The sequence below is a fragment of the Orcinus orca genome, chromosome 17 (genome assembly GCF_937001465.1).
Source record: "Orcinus orca chromosome 17, mOrcOrc1.1, whole genome shotgun sequence".
Lineage (NCBI taxonomy): Eukaryota > Metazoa > Chordata > Mammalia > Artiodactyla > Delphinidae > Orcinus > Orcinus orca.
Window position 1 is genome coordinate 71854929 of NC_064575.1, and position 26349 is coordinate 71881277.

At 43.8% G+C, this 26349-nt stretch overlaps 2 protein-coding genes across 2 annotated transcripts in view; one reads left to right on the forward strand and one right to left on the reverse strand.

Moving 5' to 3' along the window:
• Positions 1-15518, reverse strand: part of FBXO32 (F-box protein 32) — a 34266-nt gene extending 18748 nt beyond the window's left edge. The window contains exons 1-4 of the mRNA XM_004265339.4: positions 14797-15518; positions 8604-8716; positions 7704-7753; positions 6438-6530 (exon numbers count right to left, since the gene is read on the reverse strand). Of these exons, the coding sequence (XP_004265387.1) occupies positions 6438-6530; positions 7704-7753; positions 8604-8716; positions 14797-14912 (372 nt within the window). The 5' untranslated portion in view covers positions 14913-15518. The remainder of the gene's footprint in view (positions 1-6437; positions 6531-7703; positions 7754-8603; positions 8717-14796) is intronic.
• The window catches only part of NTAQ1 (N-terminal glutamine amidase 1), a 189694-nt gene that overhangs the window by 78631 nt on the left and 84714 nt on the right, over positions 1-26349 (forward strand). The gene's annotated exons all lie outside the window — the stretch shown is intronic.

Genomic DNA, 26349 nt, shown 5'->3' on the forward strand with positions numbered 1-26349 from the left:
TTCACATGCCAGCTCCATCCCACCCCTCAGGTCTCAGTTCAAGTGCCACCTGTTCAGAGCTCAGAGAGCCCTTTGCGGACCATCCTAGGTCTTACTATGGTTTCAGTGTTCTTCACTGTTTCATTTATACATGTCTGAAATGATCTTGTTTACTTGCTTGCTGACTGTCTAATTGGGATAGAAACCTCAAGACAGAAGGGGTTATCTTGTTTACCACTCTACCGCAACCTGGCACACGGCAGGCACTTAACAAATACATATATTTATATCTATCTATATATGTAGATATATATACACACATACACACACATATTTAAAGGGATTTAAAGGGACACTAAGCAACTGGGGCTTCAGAAGCATCAACAAAAACAGCAGCTACTCTCCCTGTTAGTTCAAGGTTACCCATGCAGCTGTTGCCCAAGCATACTCTATCTTGCATAGAATATTGTTAAGAATGTAACTTATCCCTAATTCTTCTATCTCCTCTGACAGTGAGCTCTGCAGTTTAAGGTATATGTCTGATTAGAAAACAAGCCGTAGGATTATCAAAGGTAGGAAAAAACTTCAAGAAGCCCCTGCCATTTCTCACATGCTCAGTACGCCAGCTGTGCCCATAGGAAAATTATGTCCTTTGCAGTAAACCTTTGGTTACATCAGGCAGTGCTTCTGCCTGCATTGAGTGCCAGGTACTTCCAAGACCCTTATTTACTCAATGGATAACACAGATTAAAACCTGGAAAGTTTTGTCCTGACTTTGAGCCTGAACACTGACAGGTTGGAAGAAGGAACATTTCTGCTACATTAATAATCTCCAGGCATGTCAAGATTGGGTAAATATTATTTGCAAGTGAAACATCCCTCTAACTGAGGGCCAAGTTTACACAAATTAATTGTATTCTTAGCCGAGAACAACTTGCCTCTCTGTCTTCCATCCATCCCAGAAAATTCTGAACTTAGAATGATGCCCTATTCCCTGCCGCATTGATCTGAGCAGGTCTGTCTGCCTCAATGAGGCTGCTTAAATTGGGCTCCCTGTCTGCTGTAGCCTCCTTACCCCCACCCTACGCTTCTACAAGGTTGGATGTCACATTGCCCTTGGCCCCTGGCCCGCCATCACTCCCCTCCACTTCTGTTCTCTCTAGCTGCAGGTTTCTGCTCATGCCATTTGTCCCTGCAAAGCCTTCTACCTGCCTCTCCACCTGGCCAAATCCTGGCCATCCTTCAAGGAAGGAGAATCTCAGGTTCTACCTCTTCCAAGAAGCTGCCTCCAGTGCTGCTTCTTCCATTCTCCTAGACAGGACCAAACCCAATTTGCTACTGCAGTACCTTGTACCTTGTCTCCCAGAGTAGCCCAGAAACTCCTGACCAGCAGAGGCCAGGTCTTAGTTGATTCTCAAGTGACTGTGGCAACACTAGGTATATGGTATGGACTTAATATAGAAAACACCTGCTTAGGGATTTGAAAACACTCACCTGAAGCAATATTGATGTATGGGGACCTAGCAGAGGATGTTGTCACCTCCTTGCCTTTGGAAAGCCCTTCTTTTAGAAGACTCGAGGGGCCTTCGGATCCTAGCTCACAGATACTTAAACCTCTGTCTCACCCTCAACCAGAGCAACTTAGAGCAATGTCACATGCTCTCAGGAACATCCCTCCTTGGATGGGAAAAAAGTCTGCTGAATTGGCAATTAACACGCAGCTCACCTATCCAATTTAGCCTATCCCCTGTATAATAAGCACCTGACTGAGCCTAGAAACTAGCTAGAATTTTAGTATAAAATATATTTCTGGGCTCATGGTGGGATATATTTAAATTCTGAATCCTCAAGAAAAAAATTTACACAACATGGGCACATTTTTGATCTTCTGGTCTCCAGAGTCAGATGGGAAAGAAAATCAGGTAGAAAAGTCGTAAAATAATCAATCTCTATGTTTTATTTCATCTTTAGTTTCTATTTTCATATATTTTCTAATTCCTGTAATTAGGACGCTAAAGATGACAATAGTTACAGCAACAACTGACGCTCACCATATACCAGGCACTGTCTAAAAGCATTTCACGTGTTTAAGCTCGGTTTAATTCTATAGCAACACGATGGGGTAGGTACCATTATTAGCACCTTTTATAGGTATATGATTTACAAATGAATTTATGAATATACATAAATTGAGAATACATGCTTAAATTATTAATGTACTGTCAGGTGTCCATGGTCGAAAATACCACTATTCTGGTCTCTCAGGCTTCCTCCGTTTTTTTGGGTACCCCCTACTTCTGCATGCACTCCCCCAATCCTGTGGTCATACTCTCAAGGTCTTTGAGTGTCCCCCACTTCTGTGGGCACCCAGAAATTGCAGGATCTCCTGCTTGCCTAAAGGCTTAGTGTGACTGAGAAGGCTCGGAATTCCAAGAGCTGCAGCGTTTCTTCGGTAAAATCATTAGCAGCCTAATCAGCATTCATTTTAGGGACCTGCTCAGGGCCCTCACTGTTAATACCCCACAGTGAATTCTCACAATTCCCAACCATTTCTGCCAATCACTTTCAAATGGGCTTGCGCCCTGTTCTTTTGATTTTGTTGCCATTGGAATGGCTGGCTGCCTTCCCTCCCCGCCAGCTTCTTTGTCTCAGTGGAAAAAGATACCCACCAGTTTTAAGACCGAGGTAGCAGGGGCCGCCTTCCATCAGAGGAAGGCTGTGCAGCACCAAATTAATCCAAGGTCACTGCAGCAGAGGGACCTGGTGAAGGGGCCAGGCTGCCCATACACATCACAACCCACCAGGGGCTTGGCAACAGCACGCCCTTAATTTAAGGCATTGGGTTTGAATTTGAGTCATCGTGCCATATTTCAGCCTTTCATTTGCCAAACCACCAGTCAACTTAAACTAAAACATGTTTTTGGAAAAGACTTTTAGGGGCGGTAGGAATGCAGTAACTTGCTGGAAACATTCAAATGGACTTAGGGTGGTAATGCAGAAAAAAATAAAAATATGCACTACTGGTTTAGCTTGTGGATGTTCTTCTCTGCTGCAGAGGGACAGAGAGGGTGAGGTTGCAAACTTCTGTTTGTCCTTCCTGATCTGATGCACACAGGGGTCACTTCATTCAGGTCAGGAAACCGCTATTCAAGGTTCTTCCTGGTCTGAAGACAGCATCTACAGTTACCATGTACTTGGCCACATTCTCATCCCATAGAGAGAGCTGGGAGGACCAGATCAAAGAGCATTCTGGCATTAAAGCGTTAAAGCCCTCTCTTGCACTTGTGCCTCGGGGTGTCTTGTTTAAAAACTCATTATGCAAAATATAACATTTGGGCTCCCAAGTAGTTTCTGAGCTGGTTTACAAACTTGAAAACACACTGGGATCACCTGGTGGATAAATTTAAGTAGCAGTGCCTGGGCACCACCTTCAACTGATGAACTCGAGTGCTCTAGAGGTGGGCTTCCTTAGAGGAGCAAGCTTCACAGGTGATTCTAATGTGCAGATGTGATTCTGATGTGTTTACTGGAGATCCACTCTCTCCGCTGGCCTCTCTGTGCCCTGGGTGGGTTAGTCAGTACTTGCTTTCTTGTGGTTACGGTTCTAACCCCACCACTGGCCTAGCCCCTGGAATCCTCGCTGGCTCCCCAGGGGACTTTCCAAAATGTGGTCTTGAGGCATGGTGTAAACCCATTTTTTAAAAATGGCCTTTCATAAGCTACTGCTTTTAAAGATTTAAAATCATCTTTAAAACCCAGTTAAAACTATGTTTAAGCCATTGGAAGTGTGTAGAGAAGCAGGTAGAGGCAATGAGTGTAGCCTGAAGCCAATTAAAAAAAGGTACAAATGCTGTATAAAAACCTCTCCTATTTATATTCAAATTTTGATTCCAAAAGTTCCACAAAATTTTCATGCTGATAAAACATCATAACATTGAGATAGGAGTGTTGGCTATCCCTTTTATTCCCTCTGCATGTCTCTTTTATTAACATTGACAGCTAGCATGAACATGACACCTTTTTAAAAAATGTACTTTGTCTTTAAAGAGGTTAAACAGATTTTAAGGCTTCAAAGTTGGTTCGGTTTCTTACTGGGACTGAGGAATCATTGTAGTATTAAAAAACCATTAAGCTGCAGTAGTAAGATGAGGATAACATACTGGCAAGCTACTTTGCAAAGTTGGTTTAAGGATAAGAAGAATATTTGAGAAGTGTCTTAAGTTCCTTAGAAGAAAACCCTCAAAACATGGTGCCTATCATTAAAATGTTTTAAGCTCTTTATAAAAATGGCATTTCTCAAATTACAGAGGACCCTTAACAGTGAAGGGGAAAAAAAGATTGTTCTTTCCAAAATGGAAATATTCCCCCCTCTTTCTGAACCTAGTATCTGAAAGCATTCAGTAGTTTCTTAAAGGTTAGGAGAATGTGCTCAGGATGTATTTTACAATCAGATACTGACAAACACAAGTCCTCTATGCTGAGTTTTAATCAAGGGCAAAGGGCATGATTCCCCAGGTAATTTTTCTTTTTTCTAAGTAGAAAAACATTTCTTATCAACCAAATTGAAAAGACTTTTCAGGGAGAATAAACAATAATTTTGATAAGTAGGTAATAATAAGTATTAGTAGCTAACTTTGAATAACATATTCTGGTCTGCAGAGTATTTCCATATATGTTACTGAGTTTCACAGATACCCTGTGAAGTGAGGTTATTCTAAGTCCTTCTTACACCCGGGAACGTGAGTGTTGGAGAGGCTGAAACAGCGTGAAAGCCGTGGAGCTGGGATCTGACCTCAGGCCATTTTACTTTCAATCCTCTGCTTATATGGAACTCATTGCAGCGGCTAAAGAGTGTGGACTTTAGACTGCCCAGGTTTCAGATCTGGATTTCTTCCCTTCTGTAGCTTCGTGACCTTGGACAGGTCATTTTTACCTCACTGTACCTCTGTTTATATAAACAGCGATGATAAAAGTACCTACACTTTACAGGGTTAATGGAAGGCTAAAAGGTGTCAGTGCACATAATTGCATGAAACAGAATATCACTATTTGAATCCTTGTTCCTTTGCTTTATTTCTTGTGAGAAGGAGAACAAGTAGGAAGGAGAACCGTCTTAAAACTGACCAAATGCTGATCAGTTTGGAATCAAGACATCAGATCTGGGTGTCTTCCTCTAACACCTAGAGGATGGAAACTATTCATAGTCTTAGCAACAAGTTTCCAGATCTTCCCGGGCTTGACTCCAACCAGCCTGCACTGGGTTGCCGGCCACAGTGACCTCCCAGAAGCGGCAGAGTCTTGATGAAATGACATGAACATTTCATCAAGAAGGTCTCTTATTTTCATCCCTTTTGGACTGGAATAAGGGCTCAGCTGAAGACTAGACAGGTCTGGTCATGGGCTCAGCTCAGAGCTTCTAACCTACAAGAGGCCTGGGTTTTTTATCAGGTCAGTTGGGACGGCCAGCCCTGCATCTGCCCAGATGACAGGTGAATGATCCAGGCCTCAAGGGGGCTTGAATGTCATCGCTCTGGCTGAGCCTCTGCAATCATCTGACTCAATGACACGGCACTGAGAAGCACAACCCAGGGAAAAGAAAATAAAAACCCAACCAACTAACACCCACAGCGGGTAAATTCCCTCCTACTTCTGATCCTAAAACCCAAACAGCTGCTACCCGCCCAGGTGGAACCACTGACAAAAACATACAAGGGAGCTTAGGGGGAAAAACAACCACCAACCAACTAAAAAGAATCAGTGACTTGAAGGTCATGGTTAGACTTCCTTGCTTTACTACCTTCATCATTAATATTTTGCTAAAGCTCATTAAAAAATTATTTTTTTCCAACATAGGGTTTAAAATGGGAAGCAACTGAGCCAAACAGGTAGTTTCAGGCTTTAAGTGAACCTGGGACTGAATATTGTTACTACATGGGGGTGGGGGAAGGGAGTCTGGAGGAAGAAGTTCTGGGGTGCTTTGAACTCACCCAGTTTTGAGGCTTAAACCAAGAATGCCTTAGGGTCACCTAGAGTCAGCTAAAGCCGGGCAGGAAGGACAGTGAGAACAATCATAGGTGCACAAAGTTTTTAAAACAAGCCAAGGTGCTTTACAACTTGCTTTCTGCTGAATTCTCTGTTGCTGATCTTACTGCTAGAGCCTGTGCTGCCTGCACTGTGGCTCACGTGAGGTATTACGGCGGCCCCTGTCTGAGGGGGCCAATCTCAGGGACATCCATATGGATGGCTCCATCCTACGTGGATCTCAGTATCCGTATAGGAACCTGAAGTACATCGGGGGAGGGGGGAGTTGAGGAATCCATTTTCTGCTTTCCTTAAAATCCCCAGCGTCCTAAAAAGTTGTTTGTTTGTGTTTTTTTTGGTTGGTGTGGGGGAACTACTTCAAGACAACCCGAAAAGACAATTCAGCTTGGGAGTCTGGGTAATCTACAGAGACTCACCCGTACGACGTAGTTAAATCTTCTGGAATCCAGAATGGCAGTCGAGAAGTCCAACCTGTTGAAGGCTTCCCCCAAAGTGCAATATCCATGGCGCTGAATGTGAAAGCAGGGGGTGCAGAGGTCATTTTCCAGAAAAATCTGCCTGGACTCTGCTGACAAGCTTGGTGGCTGTGTTAGGTAACCTATGGCCATCTGCTGCTTTCCTGTGCCATGATCAGCCCTTTCTGGGCCCCTGGGCCCCTGGTGCCCTGCCCCACCATGAGCCACAAAGATGGGTAGTACAGCCGGCAGCTGCTTTAGTCAGTGACTAAAGTCGTGACATGTACCATTTGGGCCCTTGTTCTCTGCACGCACTTGTACTTGCCTGTCAAGGAAAGGTTGGGAGCTGGGTATGTGATGTGTGTTGGTCACTGTAACATACTCCTGGGGGAAGAATTAGCCCCATGTGTGTCAACTCTGTCTGCCACATCTCTGGTACTTTTCTCTCTGTGATCATCAGAAACGTTTTTAAGGCTTCATGAAGAAGCCAAAGAAGTTTTGGTCTTTTCTCTGTGAACACACAAGGCACTGGGTGTGGAGAGCCCTGACTCACAGTCCCAGCTCTGCTTCTAGTACCTGGGTGGTCTCGGGTGTATCCCTGGCCCTCTCAGGGCCTCAAGTCACAGAGCGAACTAGATGTTCTCCAAGGTCCCTGACAGCAATAGAAATTCTATCAATCTGTCATACTGCCTGTATCCTAGTTATCTGAGCAAATGCCTGTGCAGTGGGAAAATGTACATAAAAGGGTTTTACAAAGTGCCATGCAAATTTAGATATTACAGTGTCTTGTTCTCTTCTGCATCTAGCTCGTGCAGCCTCACACTGGGTGCGCACGAAAACTTCTCCCGTATTTAGTGATTAACCCTTCCAGGGCTAAAATGAATTGAGTTGAAGTCTAAAAGAGACCTTAGAACAAAAGGGAGGCACTGCCCTGAGGGAAAGGCTAAAGCTTTATAATAGTGTGTTTGAGATGTGGGAATATTAATCTTTATAAAGCATTGCTACATACATCATCCCACTGAATGACTGGGGAGCCCACCTAGTGACTTTTGCATCTCTCTCTGTAGCCCCAAACTCTGATGGCTGGCTAGGTAGTGGGCTGCAGACCTCCACCACCCACATCCAAGAAGACAGTCATGATGTGAAGTAGTTTCCCAGTCTCGCCCCTACCCTGTCAGGGGAGGCATAAAGCTAAGCATACTCCTTAGTAAACAGATGGGTGCTCACCTCTTTAGTACTTCCTTTGTGAACATAGATCCATTTTTCTTGGTGGAAATCTACAAAGACAAAATAAAAACAACCCAAAACCCCACAGCTTTAAAATTTATAACATGCCCAAGATTTTAAACTTGTTTCGTTTTCATTTAATCCAAAGTGTAAAAAAGTTTCGACAAAAAAGGACAGACTACTGACAATCTAAGGGGAGGCAAATGCCTAACTTCTGCAGTGTATAAATACTGGAGTTGTAATTTACTTTGTCGGAAGCACTTCAAGTCTTTGATACTCAGATTGAGTATACCAGAGCTCCAAATTAAAGAAAAAAATCTAATACCCAAGTACGAGTTTGTGTTAAATGCCAAGCTTACAAGTTAAACAAGGCCATAAAAAGTAGAAATAAAACAGATAATATGAAGAAGCCATGCAGTACAGATGGAATAAACTAAAGATCTGTAATTCATGCTTATTAATAGAACTTTATACTCTCTGTTCATACTTACATCCAGCATCTAGAAATGTTACTAGTATTTATACAAGGGAAGAGGGAGAAAGAAATCTATGTTCGAAGCCTCAAAACACAGTTCTAAACAAAAGCACACACTGGAACTGGTTCAGCTGACCATACCACTGAATAATAACTAAACTTAACTATGTCAAATGTAAGTGACAAGCAGGGAAAAAACACCCCAACTAGCAACTGACTTATAAACACGACTGTAAAGAATACATTAATCTCACTCATAAAATGCACAGCCAGGTTTCTGAGTGCAAAGATCCGGGTAACCTCTGTGAATGACACAGTCAACATGAAAGCGGATGCCAAACATGTGAGGTGTGATTTGTTCCCCTGCCAAAACCCAATCATAATGATCTTCAGCTTTCTTCTCAAGTTCACAACAAACGGCTTACATTGAGTTTTGGTTTTGCTATTCAGCATGTCCTTCTTTCTCTTCTTGGCTGCAACATCATAGTTCAGGCTGTTGAAAAGATTCTCCTTATTGTATACTTCCTTGCTGCAGTAACTAGGAATAACAGACAAGAGGGGATGAGCTGTAACAGCTATACTTTAACATGAGCTGTTTCTATAAATAGCTTACTGTGTTATAAAACACAAACATACATGCTCCTCAAACCAAACAATAAAATAATCACTCAAAAGAAGTCTGTACGGGCCCAGTCTTCCCTCTTCGGGGATGAAATAGTGTCACATCTCTGTGGAAGGCAGGGACGGGGGCTTCTGCTTCTTTTGAATTCCCAACAGTGTCTGCCATTGTATTTGACACACAGCCCTGCACTCTTTAGGAGCCATGCAGGGTACAACAACATTATTTTAAGCAAAAATGATGAATGGATGGGGAGGGAGGGAGGGAGAGGAATTGTTACTGGTATCACTATAATACACAATACTTTCATTTTGCAAAAACATCCACCCCAAGCTGCTTTTTAAAAAAAACCGCTTTATGGAGATATAATTCACATACCATACAATTCACCTATTTAAAGTGAACCCAAGCTGCTTTTAACTAGCATGCTCCCCTTGTGTCTTTAAAACATTTACAAAAATCTGACTTACAGACTGCATCTCTAGGAGATGTTCAGTGTATAGTACTAGTTGTTTAGGTTTTATATAATTCCTTGACTAACAGTAGGCATCATGCTGTGAGGTGAAGACCTTGAGTCCTAAATGAAACAAGCTGTATTTACAACTCATACATTTATAAGAGCTGAAAAGACAGAACTGGCCAATTCACAGGTCACTAAAGATGTGTAGATTCAACTTGGGTCAGGGGCATATTTCCTTCAGTAAACTGAGCTGAGCTGTCATTTGGGGGGCTGACTGAGTTCTATTCTATTATGCAATGGGATTTCAGAGTAAGTCTCTGAAGAGCTTCCACAGAAGCAATGCAGGAGAAATACTGAGGTACAACGAGAAGACAGGTTCCCCGATCCCCCCAACTCCCGTGGGGCATGCATGCGCCAGGCAGGATTTATAATGCCAACCAGTAAAACATCAATTAGGGTTTGTTTCCCCTTACATCAGCCATATATTAGAGGCCTTTAATTTTCTGAGTTCTTCTGCTGAATTTAAAATATGATTTAATTTATATCTTTTTTGGACCTACATCTGTTGGATAAGATGAGGTACACCTGCACTTCTCCATTGTATGGATATTATGTAAAAGAGAAAAGAGGGGTTGAAACAATTTCCAGTATCCTGTTGCTACAATGGTCTCTCCAGTAGCACTTCAATAAGTACAATAAGTATCTTACTAACATGCTTACACGTGACATTACCAACAATATACTCAGTGTTTCTGGACCCATAGGGATAGGCTTGATAGATAATCAGTCATTTGTTAATCTTCCCTCAGAAGGCCATGCTTAATACCATTTACTGAGTTTCCTAATATCATTAGCCTTCTCTTTTTCATTGAGGGAAACAGGATATTTTTAGGTTTCAGAGCGATTACTGTGGAAATGCGCTCTCTTAGAGGCACTTTCTTAAGTGAGCCCAGGGTGAATGTTTTGGGTCCAGCTTTGTGTCACACGTGAGTGTGTGTCTGTCTGCTTGCACAGCTATAGAGGCAGAAAACCACCGACCAGTCAGTTGACTTGCACCAAGGTCAGCAGGAAAAGAGGGGCAGAAGAAAGGGAGAGTAGAACTCTGAGCCCTTAGAGCTAGTTTAAGAAATTTCAATCAATGCTGAGGAGAAGGGAGAAAGATGGAAAGTCACTTGATTGGTCCATGATGTACCAAAGCTGAGAACAGCTTTAGAAAACAAAGTTAGGCCATTTTGTGTAAAAATACCACACGAAGCCTTATTTTTAAAGGAAACTCGCACATACACCATGAACAAAAGCCTACAGCCTGAGTTCCACATAGAGAGAACCATAAAATGAAGCTGCCTTATTCTCAATCACACATTTAAGGTTTAGCAGAACATTTTCGGAGCCTGGGCCATAGATTGTGACCATTCCTTAGCAATGTTAAATATTTATATTTCATCTTATTCTTTTCTAATTGAAAACATTCCTCAAAGGAATTTGAGCACTTGCTTTCTTCACAGAAACAACAATAACCTGCTTTAAGCCCAAGTGACTCATTTCCAAAGCTAGTTTAAGAAGAATTTGACATAATTGATGATGCTCTCCCACTGGAGAATGTAGAAAAGCTTTACCCAAAGAGAAACCCTGCACTTTTCACTTAGACAATAGGTTTTGGACTTCAGAGGTAGGGCCTGGAAGGAAGGGCTATGGGGTTTATTTGTGTTGCCTGCTTATATGTTTTCTTTTAAGCAATAATATATTTCAGTTAGAGGCTATTTTGAGAGTTCAGTTATGCCCATTTCAAGGAAATGCAAAGCCAATGGAAAATTACAACTGAAATTTTGAACAAGAAAAGCCACCACCATTTAGGAACCACAACATTTTTTTTTTTTCAAATAAGCAAAACCATTTAAAGAGGGTGCTTTCTTCATTAAATTCAATAATAACCAGAAAGTCGCTATATTATAGTCAGATCTTACTAATCTTGATTTTTATAGGCACAGGCCTAGAATAAGAAAAAAGACCTCGTCCAGCCCTGTACTTTCATCACACACATACAAAGATACTTAAAGACAACTTTAGAAAAAGTGAAAGATTTCAAAATAGGCCCATTTGGCAGCAGAGATAAAGGGGGGGAAGGAAAAAAAAAAAAAAGCCCTATTTCTCATTTCATTTGTAATAACAGGCCATTTAAGAAAGCTGTGGCCTACCCCAAAGGGCTTACTTGTAGATTAAGGCCAATGAGTTTCTATGCTAATTTGCTCCAATACATACCTAATTTGTCAAGCTCACATGGCTAGTAACCGGATTGTTCTGGCAAAACAAACAGCCTAGTGTATGTAGCTCTTAGAACAGTGCCTTGCACACAGTAAGCACTCATAAAATCTTAACTATTATTTTTATTTGCTTATTCACTAACTCATCCAGGGCACTGAAGTAAACTTCCTGCTTCCGGTTCAGTCTTAGCTGTACTGGAAAGCAACATTGGAGTTTTGAACTGCAGGCTTGCAGAAGAGTGGCCCAGGCTCAGGGAGCTTAGATTACTCATCCTGGAGGTGGGCTGGGGCGGGGTTGGGGGTCGTTGGTGAGGAAGACTGCACACGAGGTGGCTCAGCCATCACTTCCTTGAAGCATTCTTGGATCACTCCAATTCATGCCGAACTCTTTCCTCAAATGTAACACTTGCCGTTCCTCTTCCAGCTTATGTAGCTTCAACTTTTTCACAAGGGGCCCTGCTTGAAGCTTATCTGAAATCCTCCCATGATTTCAGTTCAGGGCACTTAGCTGTGATGGGGTTTTGTAACATTCTGCTGCTGGAGGAGGACAGGGCCCTGGACCACAGAGAGAATGGCCAGCAGAGTCCAGAGAAGGTGCGCTAGGCAGACAAACTGTGGTCAACACAAAAACACTGTCCCCAGGCTGCAATACACCAAGTGTACCCTCATCCCTCTCTCCTGTTCAGGCAGCTCACAGAATGGTAGGTGGAATCAGAGTAAGTGCATGAGGCCCCTGCAGGCCTCAGTTTTACATCCACCCGCTCCCTCCCTTTCAAAAGGGCCTGCCTTGGTCTTCCCTGGTGGCGCAGTGGTTGAGTGTCTGCCTGCTGATGCAGGGGACACGGGTTCGTGCCTCGGTCCGGGAAGATCCCACATGCCGAGGAGCGGCTGGGCCCGTGAGCCATGGCCGCTGAGCCTGCGCGTCAGGAGCCTGTGCTCCGCAACGGGAGAGGCCACAACAGTGAGAGGCCCGCGTACCGAAAAAAACGAAAAACAAAAAAAAAACAAACAAAAGGGCCTGCCTTGTTTGCTCCTAACAGGGGAGGCATTCAACTTCACCTGAGTAGGCAGGCACTCAGCCCAAACCTGACATCACAGCGAAACATCACCAAGACTGAAAACAGTGGGGATATTCGAGACTACAAACCCAGGTCTCAGAAGGCCAACTGCTTTTAAGAAGTTGGCAGACTTCTCATGCTAAGTAGGGAAGGGATTGTTTACAATTGCTGGGGAAAAAAACACTCTGCAAACAAACAGCCAGCTGCTTTGCTAGGAGCTACCAAATGATTCCTCAGATGACTCATCAAAGAGCCACAGGTGGGCACTATATCGATCACCCTTTGTGATGATGCTGGTGGTGACAGTTCTAGCTCAGAAAGCGTGAAAATGGAGGAAAGAAAGGAGGTTCAAGAAGGGGAGACGGGGTGGGAAGCTACCTGATTCCAGCCTGGGTTAAACTTTTGTGGTAAGGTAAAACCTTCTCCAGGTCTCCCCTACTGTGGAGGGAGAGGCACCACTATTTACTTGGAAATAGGAGTGATACCCGCTTTTCTCCTGGAGCAGATGCAGTGTGAATGTTTATGCGAACCAGAGGCTCTGCATTTTGAACCTCTCCTGCTGAACCCAATGGTCTGTTTCCCGCTGAGGAGCATGCTACACTTATATCTGGGTGGGCCACTGTGATACAGCTCAGCAGATCATGACTGCACCTCCCTAGAAAGAATCCAAACTGTTACACAAAGATAAAGCACTAAAATATTAGATCCTCATTTCTTGGGAATGAGGAGGAAGGAAGGAAGGAAGTTTCTACTCTACTAAAATAAAAGGAAGCTTTTAGTCTAGGGAGAATAATTTAGGCCTAGTTGGTAACTAGAGTCCCTTAAAAGAGTCTAGTGACAGCAGTTGGTCTTTTTATTTTCCTGTAAATTATCTGGTTTTCCATAAATAAGATTTCTTTACAGTGCTCCCCAAACTCCCCAGGGACTGCTTCCAAGTGTCTTTAACATAAAGGTCAATGTGCTTGTCTCTCCTGGCAGACCCCCAAGATTAAACATTTTTTTCCCATTGGAAGACAAAAGGTGATGCTTTACAAATCACAAACAGGTGTGGGGCTCTGGAGGTCAGGACGTGGCAATAACGAGTTTTCCTTGATAGTTTTCGTGAAATTGAGTGCCAGGGGCTCAGCCAAACAGCCACTGGTAAATCTGAGTGGGAAGCTGGCCTCCACTGAAGTCAATTTAAGGGCTGGGGTGTGGAGCAGTGGTTTTCAGCAAAGGCCCGGGATAAAGGCACCCAAGGGTAAGCGGTCTGCACTGATCCCCTCTGGGCCAAATGGCAGCGATCCGGAAGCCATCTGTGGAGATCATGACTGAGGGACTCCAGACCACCTAACTCATTAGTCGCTGCTTCCCTGTGTTATTGACGAAGCAGAGCAGCAGGCACGGTGGACCTCGGATTTCCACCAGATTGACAGAGCTCAGGTGGAACTTGAGTCCAGAGGCTCACGCAAGCCAGGTGGGCTGCAGGTGATAGGCATCACTTGAAATGGGGGCGCACTCACTCTACAAAGAAAACTGACTGAAAGGGCCACCGAGGAAACAGGTGCAAAGACGCCGTCCTCCCAGAAGTACAAGGCTTGTAGGATCTATACCCCGCCTCCCTTCCCTCCTCCGCAGCTCTGTCTCTCAGTCCTTACCATGGCTCCGCAAGTCCGCCTGCAAGCGCTGGTGCCCCAGGGACCATCTGGAGGCCCCTTCCTGGTTACTCATCCTCTCTTCCCACTCTGTGGTCGCCTGTGCGTGGGAAGAGCCTGGAGGTGCTCCCGACGGGACCCGTGTGCAATCCCGTCTCCAGGCTTGTGCTCGGAGCCCCGCCACCCCAGGGTGAAAGCTGTGTAGCCCACTCGCCGGCGCCCCGACCCGCAAACCGCGCGACACCGGTGTCCTTTAAGGCAGGGGACCCCTGAAGTTGTGTGTTTAAGGTTTAGCGTTTGGGGACTAGATCCTCGTTTGTCGTCAGATTCTCAGAGGGACACGGGGTTCTGTAAAGAGTCGTGCCCACTTGGAGACGCTGACCTTGAACCATAAGAGAAACCAAATACCCCGAATCCCGTGCTCTGGCGAACTCTGCAGAAACCCGGACAACTCACTTCCATCCTTCTGGTCAGGGGCTCCCTTCTCACCCTGTTCCAGCCCGGCCTGAGTCCCAGTCACCCGACCCGCTCCCGGAGACCAACAGGGTCAGTTCTGCGCAGCTGAAATTAGTGGCGATCTCCTCACCTGCTGAGGTCGCTCACGAAGCTGCCGCTCTTCTCATCCAGGAAGCGCTTCCAGCCATCGGCCGTCTTCACCCAGCTCTGCCCGGGGGACCGCCAGTCCTGCCCGAGGAATGGCATGGCACTGCCAACGGACGCGACGGATGGACGCGACGGACTGATGGACGGGACTGGCCCGGCGGCCTTGGGGACGCGCCGCCCTGGGCGGATGCTCGGGGTGCCGGGGCCGGTGAGGGAGCGGCTGCAGGGAGCCCGAGTGGAGGGCTGCGGGATCGGGGGTGCGGAGCGGGGTACCTGCGCTCGCGGGGGGCGCTGTGGAGGGTCGCCGGGCGCGCGGGGCTCCCTGGAGTGCTGCGCTGCTGTCCCGGCCGCCGTATTTATCCCGGGCCGCTGGCCGCGGCTCTTTGTTGCCGGAAGAGGCGCCTGCTCTTAGCCCGGCCCCCCCCAGCCCAGAGGCCACGTGGCTTTGTTTATAGGCTCGGCTTGTTTTCCGAGGCGCCCTCGGCTCCTGCACTTCTGGCTGTTGCACAACCGGTCGCTGGTGGAAACTTGAAGCCGCGCCGCGGGGCCGGGGCTCCCACTGCCCCTTCGCCTCTGGCCCTTCTGCCTTCCCACCCCGCCCCCAGGGCGCAGCTTCTGCAGCCGCGAGAGCGAGGCCGGGCACTCGGGAAACTGCGCCCCGTCCTCCTGCAGCTCCCGGCCTGGCGAGGTGCAGGGAGGGGGAGGCCCGAGTGGCGTCAGGATCGCTGCGGGGCGGGGGGTGGGAAGAAAGGACGGCACCCTTTCCAACCCCGAGCTGTCACAATCGAGCCCCGCGATCCAGAGCACCCCTGCAGGAACCGAGGCCCGGCACAGCGCGGCCCGGAGCCGGGTAGGAGGGCGCAGCCTCCTTGGCCTCTCTCGCTGCCTAGACCCGCTCTTGGGAGAAGGAGGGGACCCACCGCGAGGCGGGAGTGGGGCGGGGGGACAGCACCTCACCTCACCCTGCCCCAGAACTGTTAAAGAGTCTGCTGTCAGGCTTGTCTCCGAGGTGGCAAAGGAAGGAGAAGGAGGCCAGGCGGCAGCTGGTCCCCGCGCGGTGGGAGTGGAGAGCAGGGACAGCCCTCCACCCCACTCTGGGCACCCTAAGCGAGCAGCGCTGGCGCCTGGCCCGGGTCTAGGGCGCCGGGGAATGGGATTTTATTACGAAGAACTGCGAAGCCCCTTTCCCCTTCCTGCTGTTCGGCATCCTCTGGGCTATTAGGCTCTCCTGGGGAAATAAGCCAGGAGTTTTGTTTTAGTTTTGGTGCGCGTTTAGGGAGAGGGGTCCAGAATGCGCCTCCTCCCGACTGATGGGGACTAAAGGAAGTTCGGTAAAAGTCCACAGTGAGGAGGCGATGCCCGAGAGTCCGAGGCCCTCACAGACCTCAGTTTATTAACCTCATCCTTGAAACCGCGCGGCGGGGCGCCGGGAGGGGGGCCCAGTGTGGCAGCTATGGTTTTCCAGACGAGGGCACCGAGAGCCCCTGAGAAGGGTTAAACCAGTTACTAGGGTCACAAGGCTAGTTTCTTCACAATCCACAGTACAATCTGAAATTATCCTGTTTGCTTTTTGGTAACAAGCTACCACTCTGTGCAGAATGTAATCTCCAGGAGAGATCAACCGTCTTATTTTGGGGGTATCCCAGCTCCAGCACCTTGCAAGGCCTAGAGTAGGCCTTAGATAACTATTTGTCCAATGAGTAGGTGAATACATACGGGAAGCTGCTGACAATCAGGGTATCTTCTTGTTCTTCATGACTTCTAGTTTTGATGCTTTACAGTCTGTTCCATTTGTCAATTAGATTGCAGAGTGGTCACAGCAGAGTAAAATCTGCATGCTCGATAATTAGCTTCCACTTGATTCCCTGATTCTTCCACACCCCTTCCTCTGCAGCCATCAACATTGCCCCACCGACTCTGTGCAATCTTTAAGGCTCAGAGTAGACAAATTGTGTGTGCCTTGGGAGGAGGGTACATGTTGGAGGGGAAAGGAGGTGTTTTTAATAAAGTCTGTTTTCAAGTAGCCAGAGTTTTCTGATTCAGGTTTTCCACCATAAATAATTTATTAGCATAGTAATAGTAAAAATATCTTGTAAAAGCACTGCAGAAGGTCCCAAATAAATGATAGTCACTATGATCATGTTGACAGATGAGACAGTGTTGGGTCTGGCCTTTGTTGGAGAGAATTGATAGCTGTAAGGCAGCATAATAAAGAGATGTGATTATTAAAGATGCATGCTAGTTACATGTCAGCAAACTACATCTCTGTAGAAACTATAGAAGTCAAGATTTGAATTCTATTTCTGCTAGAGCAACATACTGTCTGTCTGACCTACATGAATGACAAATTCTGGAGGCACAATTTCCTCAGCTGTCAAGAAAGGGTAGAGCCTATAAATGCCTACCTTTCAGGATTGTTTAGAAAGTGTGTTAAATGGGATTATTGTTACCAGTTCTTTCCTCTTTGGTAGTGTCGTGCACTCACATGGCCCATGGCCTGTTAGTAATATGTAACTCCCTGATTCTTTTTTTAAAATTGAAGTATAGTTGACTTACAATATTATATTAGTTTCAGTGTAATGATTCAGTGTTTTCATAGGTTATACTCCATTTAAAGTTATTATAAAACAATGGCTGTAGTTCCCTGTGCTGTGCAATATATCCTTGTTGCATATCTATTTTGTATATAGTAGTTTCTGTCTCTTAATCCCCTACCCCTATCTTGCCCCTCCCCCCACTAATATCTATTATTTTGTTCTCTGAGTCTGTTTCTGTTTTGCTATATACTGTATATTCATTTTTATTTTTTAGATTACACATACAAGTGATAACGTAAAATATTTGTCTTTGACTTATTTCACTAAGCATACTACTTTCTAGGTCTATCCACGTTTTTGCAAATGGCAGAATTTTATTCTTTTTTATGGCTGAGTAACATTCCATTGTGTGTGTGTGTGTGTGTGTGTGTGTGTGTATCACATCTTCTTTATCCATTTATCTGCTGATGGACACTTGGGTTGCTTCCATATCTTGGCTATCGTAAATAGTGCTGCTATGAACATTGGGGTGCATGTATCTTTTCAAATTAGTGTTTTCGTTTTTTTGGCTATATTGCCAGGAGTGGGACTGCTGGATCATATGGTAACTCTATTTTTTAGTTTTTCGAGGAACCTCCATACTATTTTCCATAGTGGCTGCACCAGTTTACATTCCCACTAACAGTGTACATCCACAACCTCACCAACATTTGTTATTTGTAGACTTTTAGATAATAGCCATTCTGACAGTTGTGAGTGATATCTTATTGTTATTTTGATTTACATGTCTCTAATAGTTAGTGATGTTGAGCATCTTTTCATGTTAGCCATCTGTATGTCTTCTTTGGAAAAATGTCTACTCAGGTCTGCCCATTTTTTAATCAGGTTGTTTGATTTTTTGATATTGAGTTGTATAAACTGTTTATATATATATTTTGGATATTAACCCCTTGTCGATTGTATCATTTGCAAATATTTTCTCCCACTCAGTAGGTTGTCTTTTCATTTTGTTGATGGTTTCCTTTGCTGTGAAAAAGGTTTTAAGTTTAATTAGGTCCCATTTGTTTATTTTTACTTTTATTTCTTTTGCCTTAGGAGATAGATACGAAAAATATTGTTACCATTTATGTCAAAGAGTGTTCTGCCTATGTTCTCTTCTAGAAGTTTTATGGTTTCAGGTCTTAGATCTTTAATTTTGAGCTCATTTTTGTATATGGCATGAGGAAATGTTCTTATCTCATTCTTTCACATGTACCTATCCAGATTTCCCAGCACCACATATTATTGAAGAGACTGTCTTTTCTCCATTGTATATTCTTGCCTCCTTTGTTGTACATTAATTGACCATAGGTGCATAGGCTTATTTCTGGGCTCTCTATTCTGTTCCATTGATCTTTGTGTCTGTTTTTTTGCCAGTACCATGCTGTTTTGATTACTGTAGCTTTGTAGTATAGTCCAAAGTTGGTACTTCCCTGATTCTTAACATTAGCCTTGGCCATGTAACTTACTTTGGCCAATGGGATGCTAGTGGATATGATGTGAGCAGAGAATATAGAGGATATGTTGTGTGTGCTTGTCTGATTGGGCTAGTCCTCTTGTACTTCTACCAGCACCCTGGCAAGAGCATACCTGGGGTAGCCACTGCTCCTCAAGCTTTGGTCCTAGGATGTGACACATGGAGCAAACACCCCAGTTGTCCTACAGTTATGTTAGCAAGAAATAAATGTTTATTATCGAATGCTACTGAGATTATTGTCATCTTTTATTACACAGAATTATTGTGTCAATAGCTGACTACTACAAAGGGTTGAGTAGATAAAAGTTTGTGAAAGTTTTAATTTGAAAGATTCAAGATTCAAGCACAAGTAGGAAATCACAATTTTTGGGTCTTTGTCTTTTTGGGTAAGAACTAATCTCAGGAAGCCTCAATGTTTGTCTCTAGTCCTTTGGCTTTCTCTTCCTTCTCAAAAAAAAAAAAAATGTGGCTATCATATCTTAGCTCAGCCTTTACTGAAGTATGAGTGACTGCTTTAGATTTCCCACACCATTAAAAATCCAACTTGACACTTCTTCCAACACATGGTTTCTAACTAGGAAGCCTTGTAATGCTGAGCCCTTCAAGATAAAGAATGTGCTAGGCCATGTCTAGACCAGTTACCTTCACATTAGATGTTGACTTGACTTTGCAAAGCCTCTGGAATTGGAATCCTTATCATGGCTGAGCATTTGAGAACCACAAAGACAAATGGCTTTGGACTCAAGATATAGGGGCAGAAGGATACTCTGAGAATTTCACAAGGCACAGACTGGGGAGGACAAGTGTGGCCTGATGGTTTGAGCAATGCACAGGATAGTTTGGCCATGAGTTCCATTGCACAGATACCGAGCCTCTGCCACTCCTGAACAGCTTTGTGCAACAGATTGACCAAATCACATGCTGGGTATTTGATTATTTACATGTGCTTCTCCCCTATGGGACTGTGAGCTCCTTGTTGTCAGGGCTGTGTCTTAGTGGTTTAGTCATCACAGTGCCTAGCATGGTGCTTGGTACATGACAGATAAACCAGAAATAACACAATAAATGTTAAACTACTGTGGGATGCTGTTAGTTCCATGTCTTTACCTATTGACATATTATTTCTAAGGACATAGCAGAATAGGGAGGTGGGAGAGTTCAGATATGCAGTCCTGCCCTGCATATCTGAATTCTCCAACAATGGTGCCTTACCAGTTGGTGAGACAAATAGAGAAGGTGGTCAAAATCCTAGAAAAAGATGTTTTAATGTGCTTGTTACCTTGATGGCAGATATTAGCCATGCTAAAGATAGTGTGCCAAGCACTTTGCAAACATAATCCTGTTTAACACTCCTCACAAAAGCCTGTGAGCTAAGTATCATTATCCCCATTTTATAGATGAGGAGACTGAGGCTCAGAAAAGTTAAATAGCTTGCCTAGGATAACTCAACTATATGTGGTGGAATCCAGGCTGGTACCCAAGTCTATCTTCAACCCGAACTGGAGCCAGATTGACTGGGTTCAAATCATAGTTCCCTGCTTAAAAAGTTGTGTGTCCTTGGGCAAGTTACTTAACCTCTCTGTGCTACTTTTTCCTCATTTGTGAAATGGGAATGATGACAGTACCTACCTCAGAAGGTATTGTGAGATTGAAGTAACATGTATAAAGGTACCTATAACAGTGCTAACATCAGTAGTAGTTATTATTATTTATCTTTATGCAAAACTTGCTTACAGTGCTAACATCAGTAGTAGTTATTATTATTTATCTTTATGCAAAACTTGCTTAAGTCCATTTATGTCTTCCGCACCAAATTTTAAGTTTTGAGGGCATGGAGCCCAGCTCACTTAGCTAATTTCCAGATATGGGAAAATGTGTCTATTGGAACAAATTGTACAATGAAATGATAGTTTACAGATTATTAGTTATTATTTGTTGCACTTGAACTATGGAAGTGGGCTTTATTCTGTTCCAAAGACTACATTTTCAAAGGTAAAGCTGACAAAATTTTAGCCCGGCTGCTACCTCATAAGGCTGTTTAGAGAAATTGTTTGTAGAAAGGACTGTGAAAAACTTGATAAGTATAATAAATATGATAAATACGTTTCTAATCCAAAATGACATTTGTTTATAGCTTTGGCCGAGGGACTGACTACTTCTTACTGAAATGTAATGATATTTTGTTTTTTCATAGTTTCTCTTTCTAAAAAGGTATTTTTTGGTGTGAAAAATACTTAGCAGTAGTTGTAAGTTAAAAATAACTTTAGCTTGTTGGGTTGGGCGGGGACTGAAATCAACCAAATCTGTTGGCTTACCCTGTTCAAGTCAGAGTAAATTTGATAAAGGAGGAGCTAGTGTATTTGCAACCTGCTAGTGCTGTAACGAGGAATGTTTAATGCCACAGCAATTTGCATATGACCTTGTGCCCTGGCTGTCTAGGGTAGGGCATCCTTGAAACAGTGTGAAATAAGTCTGTTAGTTGTGTTTGAGCAGGAACTGCCAGCTGTGTTTTATTTCTGGGTCTCTGGCTGCCAGGAGTCCTGCCAACTAAATTAAAATCAGTCAGACACATGTCACTGAGAATATTCTCATTACTTTAATGAGAATCATTTGCTATTCCTCAAATGGGGGCCTGGTTCTGTTTCTGAGAGAGGGTCAAGGACATTTTGCTATAATCCTCCTCCTTTTATAGCTCAATGGCTCAATTTTAATGAAAATTCTTTTTTTTCTTTTGATAAGTAGCAAAAAGGATTTGGAGACAAAGCTACTAACTTTTGTATAATATAGGGAAATGAATAAAACCACAACATTTACACCAATAGCCCAGACTTCTAGTGGTTTTTTTAAAAATCCACAGATTTTAAAATGTGAATGTTAAATTTGTTATATTAAATTTTTGTTACATTTGTTATAGATGTAAGGCTTTAAATACAGTATTAGTTCCTGAAATTGGTTAAAACTAGCCTATCTGTAATTCTTCAAATGGTATCTTGAATGGCTGAGTAGCAAATTTTAATTCTGAGATTTCTCATATGCAAAAATAGCTCAGACTGAAATTCATCTAGACATTGTGTCTTGTGGTTTACTTACTTATATTATCACTCACATTCACATAACTTTGAAAAATGATGTTTTTTTCCCAGTTTACAGATGAAGAGACTGAGGCTCAGGTATGTTAACCACTTACTCGAAAGTCTGCTTGTAAAAATCAGAACAAACTTTTAGAAGTTACCTAGTCCAATTCCAAAGAAGAAAAACTCACTCAGGAACACAGAGCTGGTTAGTAGCAGTCCTGGGAATTGGGTACCATGAGACCAAACCAATAAGGTTAGAATATTCCATTAACCTTTTCTACTGACCAATGTCCCTGAGAAAAGTAAATTTCAAAGTAAAATTCAAACCCTTTGATTCACACATTCCAATGATTGGATTTTATCAGGACTTCTCATCAGTGAGTTTGGCCCAAAGAGTAGAAAAACAGTAACAGGTATTTGAGCCCTTAAAGAGACTCCTCTTCAAAGTCAACGAGGATCCTTAGAGAAACAGAAGATTTGAAAAATCAGGTGCCTTGTAAGTCCTTACCTGACCATCAGATTGAATGCAGATCTACAGTTTGTTATATTTTGACAAATTGTGATCACTGCATGTTTTGACTTGTCAACCCTAGTTATTGGAGAAGAAGTTTGTGAGTCATGTTAAGTGTGTTTCCTCATATGAGTCAGCTACTGATTTGTCAAATCCTGGAGAAGTCACTTAACCTATTTGGTGTTCGGTTTTCACATTTAAGTACATGTACATGTTATAGAGATCATTAAATGATTCTATGACATCATTGGTTGAAAGGTGATCAATAACAATAATTACAAATTTTCATCGGGAAATAGAAAAACAATTCTCTCCTGTCTTTTCTTGGGTGATTTGTATATCTCGGCCTGTCTTAGCCACTATTTTCCCCAGAAAGCTGAAGTCTATAAGTGGATTCTGTTCACTGATGTATGCCTGATAGCGGGCACATATGAAGTCTCCATGTACGTGGAATTAAATTTCTAAGTTGTAGCCTAGAAATTGTGGTCTATGACCTAAAAACCATTTTACTGTTTGTCTCAGTTTATTCGATAAAAATAAAAATAAAATGAACCCACGATTTCTTTTAAATAACAGTACATTCATTTCAGGAAGAAGAAAGTAATTTAAAAAGAAGTACAGAATGTTCATCTTCTTTCCCATTCTGACTACTGCCTGAGAAATTCAGTCCCTTAAGGGACTTAATATTTTCAACCAGGATTTACTGTTGATAGTAATTTAAGAAATAATTTAGTCTTTTAAACATCTGCTTTGCTAAAAATGGTATTCCATAAAAGCTTTTGCTAAACATCTTCAAATTGTGTGTTTATTGAAGAGATGGCACATAAATTAGATTGTTTCTCTCTTCTGTCAACTAAGCAAAAGGAGTGGTTATCTTTTGTTCTGTTTTTGATCATTTTACAGGCTGTAAAGTTTAGTATAGAATGTCATTCATTCATTGTCTCAGCAGGGTTATATCACACCCTTGCTATGTGCCTGGCCCTCTTCTATCTAAAGCAGCTTAGGGAACACAGAGATGAACATTGACCCTCAGGGGTGTAGAGACCATGGGGAGGGAGAGACAGAACATTGACCCTCAGGGGTGTAGAGGCCATGGGGAGAGAGAGACACATAAATATGTACTCCTGAAACTATGCGATGTGTGCAGTGAGAGAGGTTTGCACAGAGGTCGTTGGGACACACACAAGGATAAAGCACCTAAGTCAACCTGGAACAGTCAGGCAAGGCTTCCTGGAGTTGCTCTTGAGCTGGGTCTTAAAGGATGAGTAAGAACTGATGAAGCAAATGGAGATAAAGATGGGAGTGGGGTGGCCACCCAGGCGGAGGAGACAGATGGACCAATGACAAGAGGAGGGGAACAGCATTGGGTGCGGTGAAGGTCAGAATGTGAGGTAGGGACTGAGGAGAGCTGGGGATGAAGAGGTTGTGGGCAGACAGCAGAGGGCTCAGTGAGGATTGTTGGAAAGCCTGGGCTTGATCTGAAGCGGTGGGAGCCACGGAAGAGCTATAAGCAGGGGAATCACGTGGGTCAATTTTGCTGTAGATACTTCTCTCTTGGCTGTCAGAGGGGTGAATGGAAGAAGCACAAGGACAGGAGATAGGACACAAGTTAGAGGATGTTGCTGTTTCCAGACAGCAGCTGACGAGCATCAGAGCCAGGAGAGAGGCAGCGGGGGTGTGAGGAGAAGAGGGACTTGAGACGTGTGTAGGAGGCAAACACTGCAGGATTTGGCGATCGATGGGATGCGAAGGGTGACGTCAGAGAAGCACCAAGGAGGGCTCTCAAGATTCTAGCTTAGATGAAAGGAGAAGTGAATGGTTGGATGGAAGGCTGAGGGCTAGAGTCTCATTGTTTGCATGAGGCCTCACTTTCACTGGTTTTAGGGCGGGGAACAGAGCAAACTCTGTATTTCCTCTGCCTGGGGGGAGGTTGCCTGTGTTTCTGGAAGGACTTCTTCCTAATTGCCCAGACCTGCCCAGAAGGAGGCAGGAACTCTATTTAGAACAACATGTAGAGGGACTCTTGTCTTTTGCCCTCTTGTATCTGATCCATCTGAGATGGTTTTTCTCTGCCAGTGGTTACAGCACACAGCCCTGTACCATGAGATGAAAGGTTCCATTTTCAGGCCTTAAAAAATGTTACAAAATACATGTAGTGCTATTTCTCACTACAAATAAGTTATAACAAACTTTCTTTTAAACAAATAAGCCAAGGATTGTAAATTGCCTAAAACCAGGTGAATGAATGTGTGTTGAAAATTTGTTGTGTGTATATATTTACCATCCAGTGAGTAGCACCCTCCCGCTAGCCCCCTGACTTAGGGGGAGGCCCCACTGTGTCTTGGTGGGTGGTAGTGCTTATTTCCAGATACAGAACCTGTAAAGGGACCAGATTTTCTTGCTCCCTGCTGCGGTCAGGCCAGGGACAAGCACGGACTTAGACTTGACTGATCATATTCTCCCGGGGAATGATGGAAGGAAGTTAGTGGTTCCTCACTGGAAGGCATTCCTGGCCAGCATCATCGGAAGGGGTGCTGACTCAGGTGGTCCTTGTTGCAGCAGCTTTGCATGGTCCTTGCTGTCTGGTCCTCTTGGGCTGTCTTGGTTCCCACCTGTTTTCCACATCTGCCTCTTTCTTCAGCCTCTTTCCAATGCTATGGACTCTGATAGTCTGATTTCTGTTGCTTGCAAACAGCAATCTTGACAGTATGGAACTCCCATGCAGGAAAGTTATTCAAAGACTGGGTCACACACAAATACACATTCTCCCGTCCACCCTTCTCTCCTCTAACCCCCTAGAGTCTCATGTGCTTACGTGTATAACTCGGGCCAAGGGTTGAGTTAGACCAGAGGATGATTTGTAAGTATTAGGGCTTACCAAAAGAAATCATCTGCTGAGAAAACTGGACTCAAGCCCAGACAGGGGATTTTGGCTTGCACAAAACTGGCAGATTTAGAAACATTGAGACAGAGAAGAATGCTGAGCTGGCCATGTGTGAAAGTAAAGGATGAGGAATTGAAAAGCTGAGAGCTGTAGATTTTTATTATAAATCTATGCCACGCGCATCATCAGGGCAGCAAGGCTGAGGCAGAGAAAATTCAACTGGTATTGTTTTATAAATTTCCCTAAGGTACATGTTTTGTTATAAACAGTTTCTAAAATGGATGCTTCAGATGTGGAATTTAGTTTGAAGGCAGGAGGGAGGAAGGAATGTTTATTGAATGTGTGTTGTGTGCCTGACTTTTTATCTACATTAGTTTATTTAATTCACCCCAAAACCTGCAAGGTAGGTATAATATGCCTATTTTATTCACAAGGAAACTGCATAGTTAGACTCTCACAGCTCATATGGGGCAGAGCTGGATTTGAATCTGGGACTTTTGATTCTAAAGCTCATGTGCTTTCCTATGGCACCATTCCACCTCCTGAAGTTTACAGGAAACCAGCAGGGAGGATAAAACAGAGAGTAGGCTGCTAGACCTTAGGAAGAGAATTCTTCTTCCACGTAAAGGAGAATCGGGACCAGAGACGTAGCTGACTGGTTTTTAACACAGCTGCCACGTGGACTCTGAAGGGACCTCAACTGCCTTGGTGTCCTACACCATCTCACCTCTAAATAACCAAGGAACTCACCTTATGGCAGAGGAAGTACAGCACTGGCCTCTTGGTGACAAAATTAGCTGATACTATGTGACCCACCACTCAGAAGCTTAGAAATGTAGAATGACCTAAAGACCACTGGGAAATAACGTCCTTAAAGTTTGGGGCTTCTGTCCTGTGAAATATAGTAAATACAGTGTTTCCCCCATATCCAAAATACAAGTCCGTGGAACCAAGGGGGAGGTGGGAGTAACCCCATCTCATTTTTAGACTATGACACCTAACAACCCACTTAGA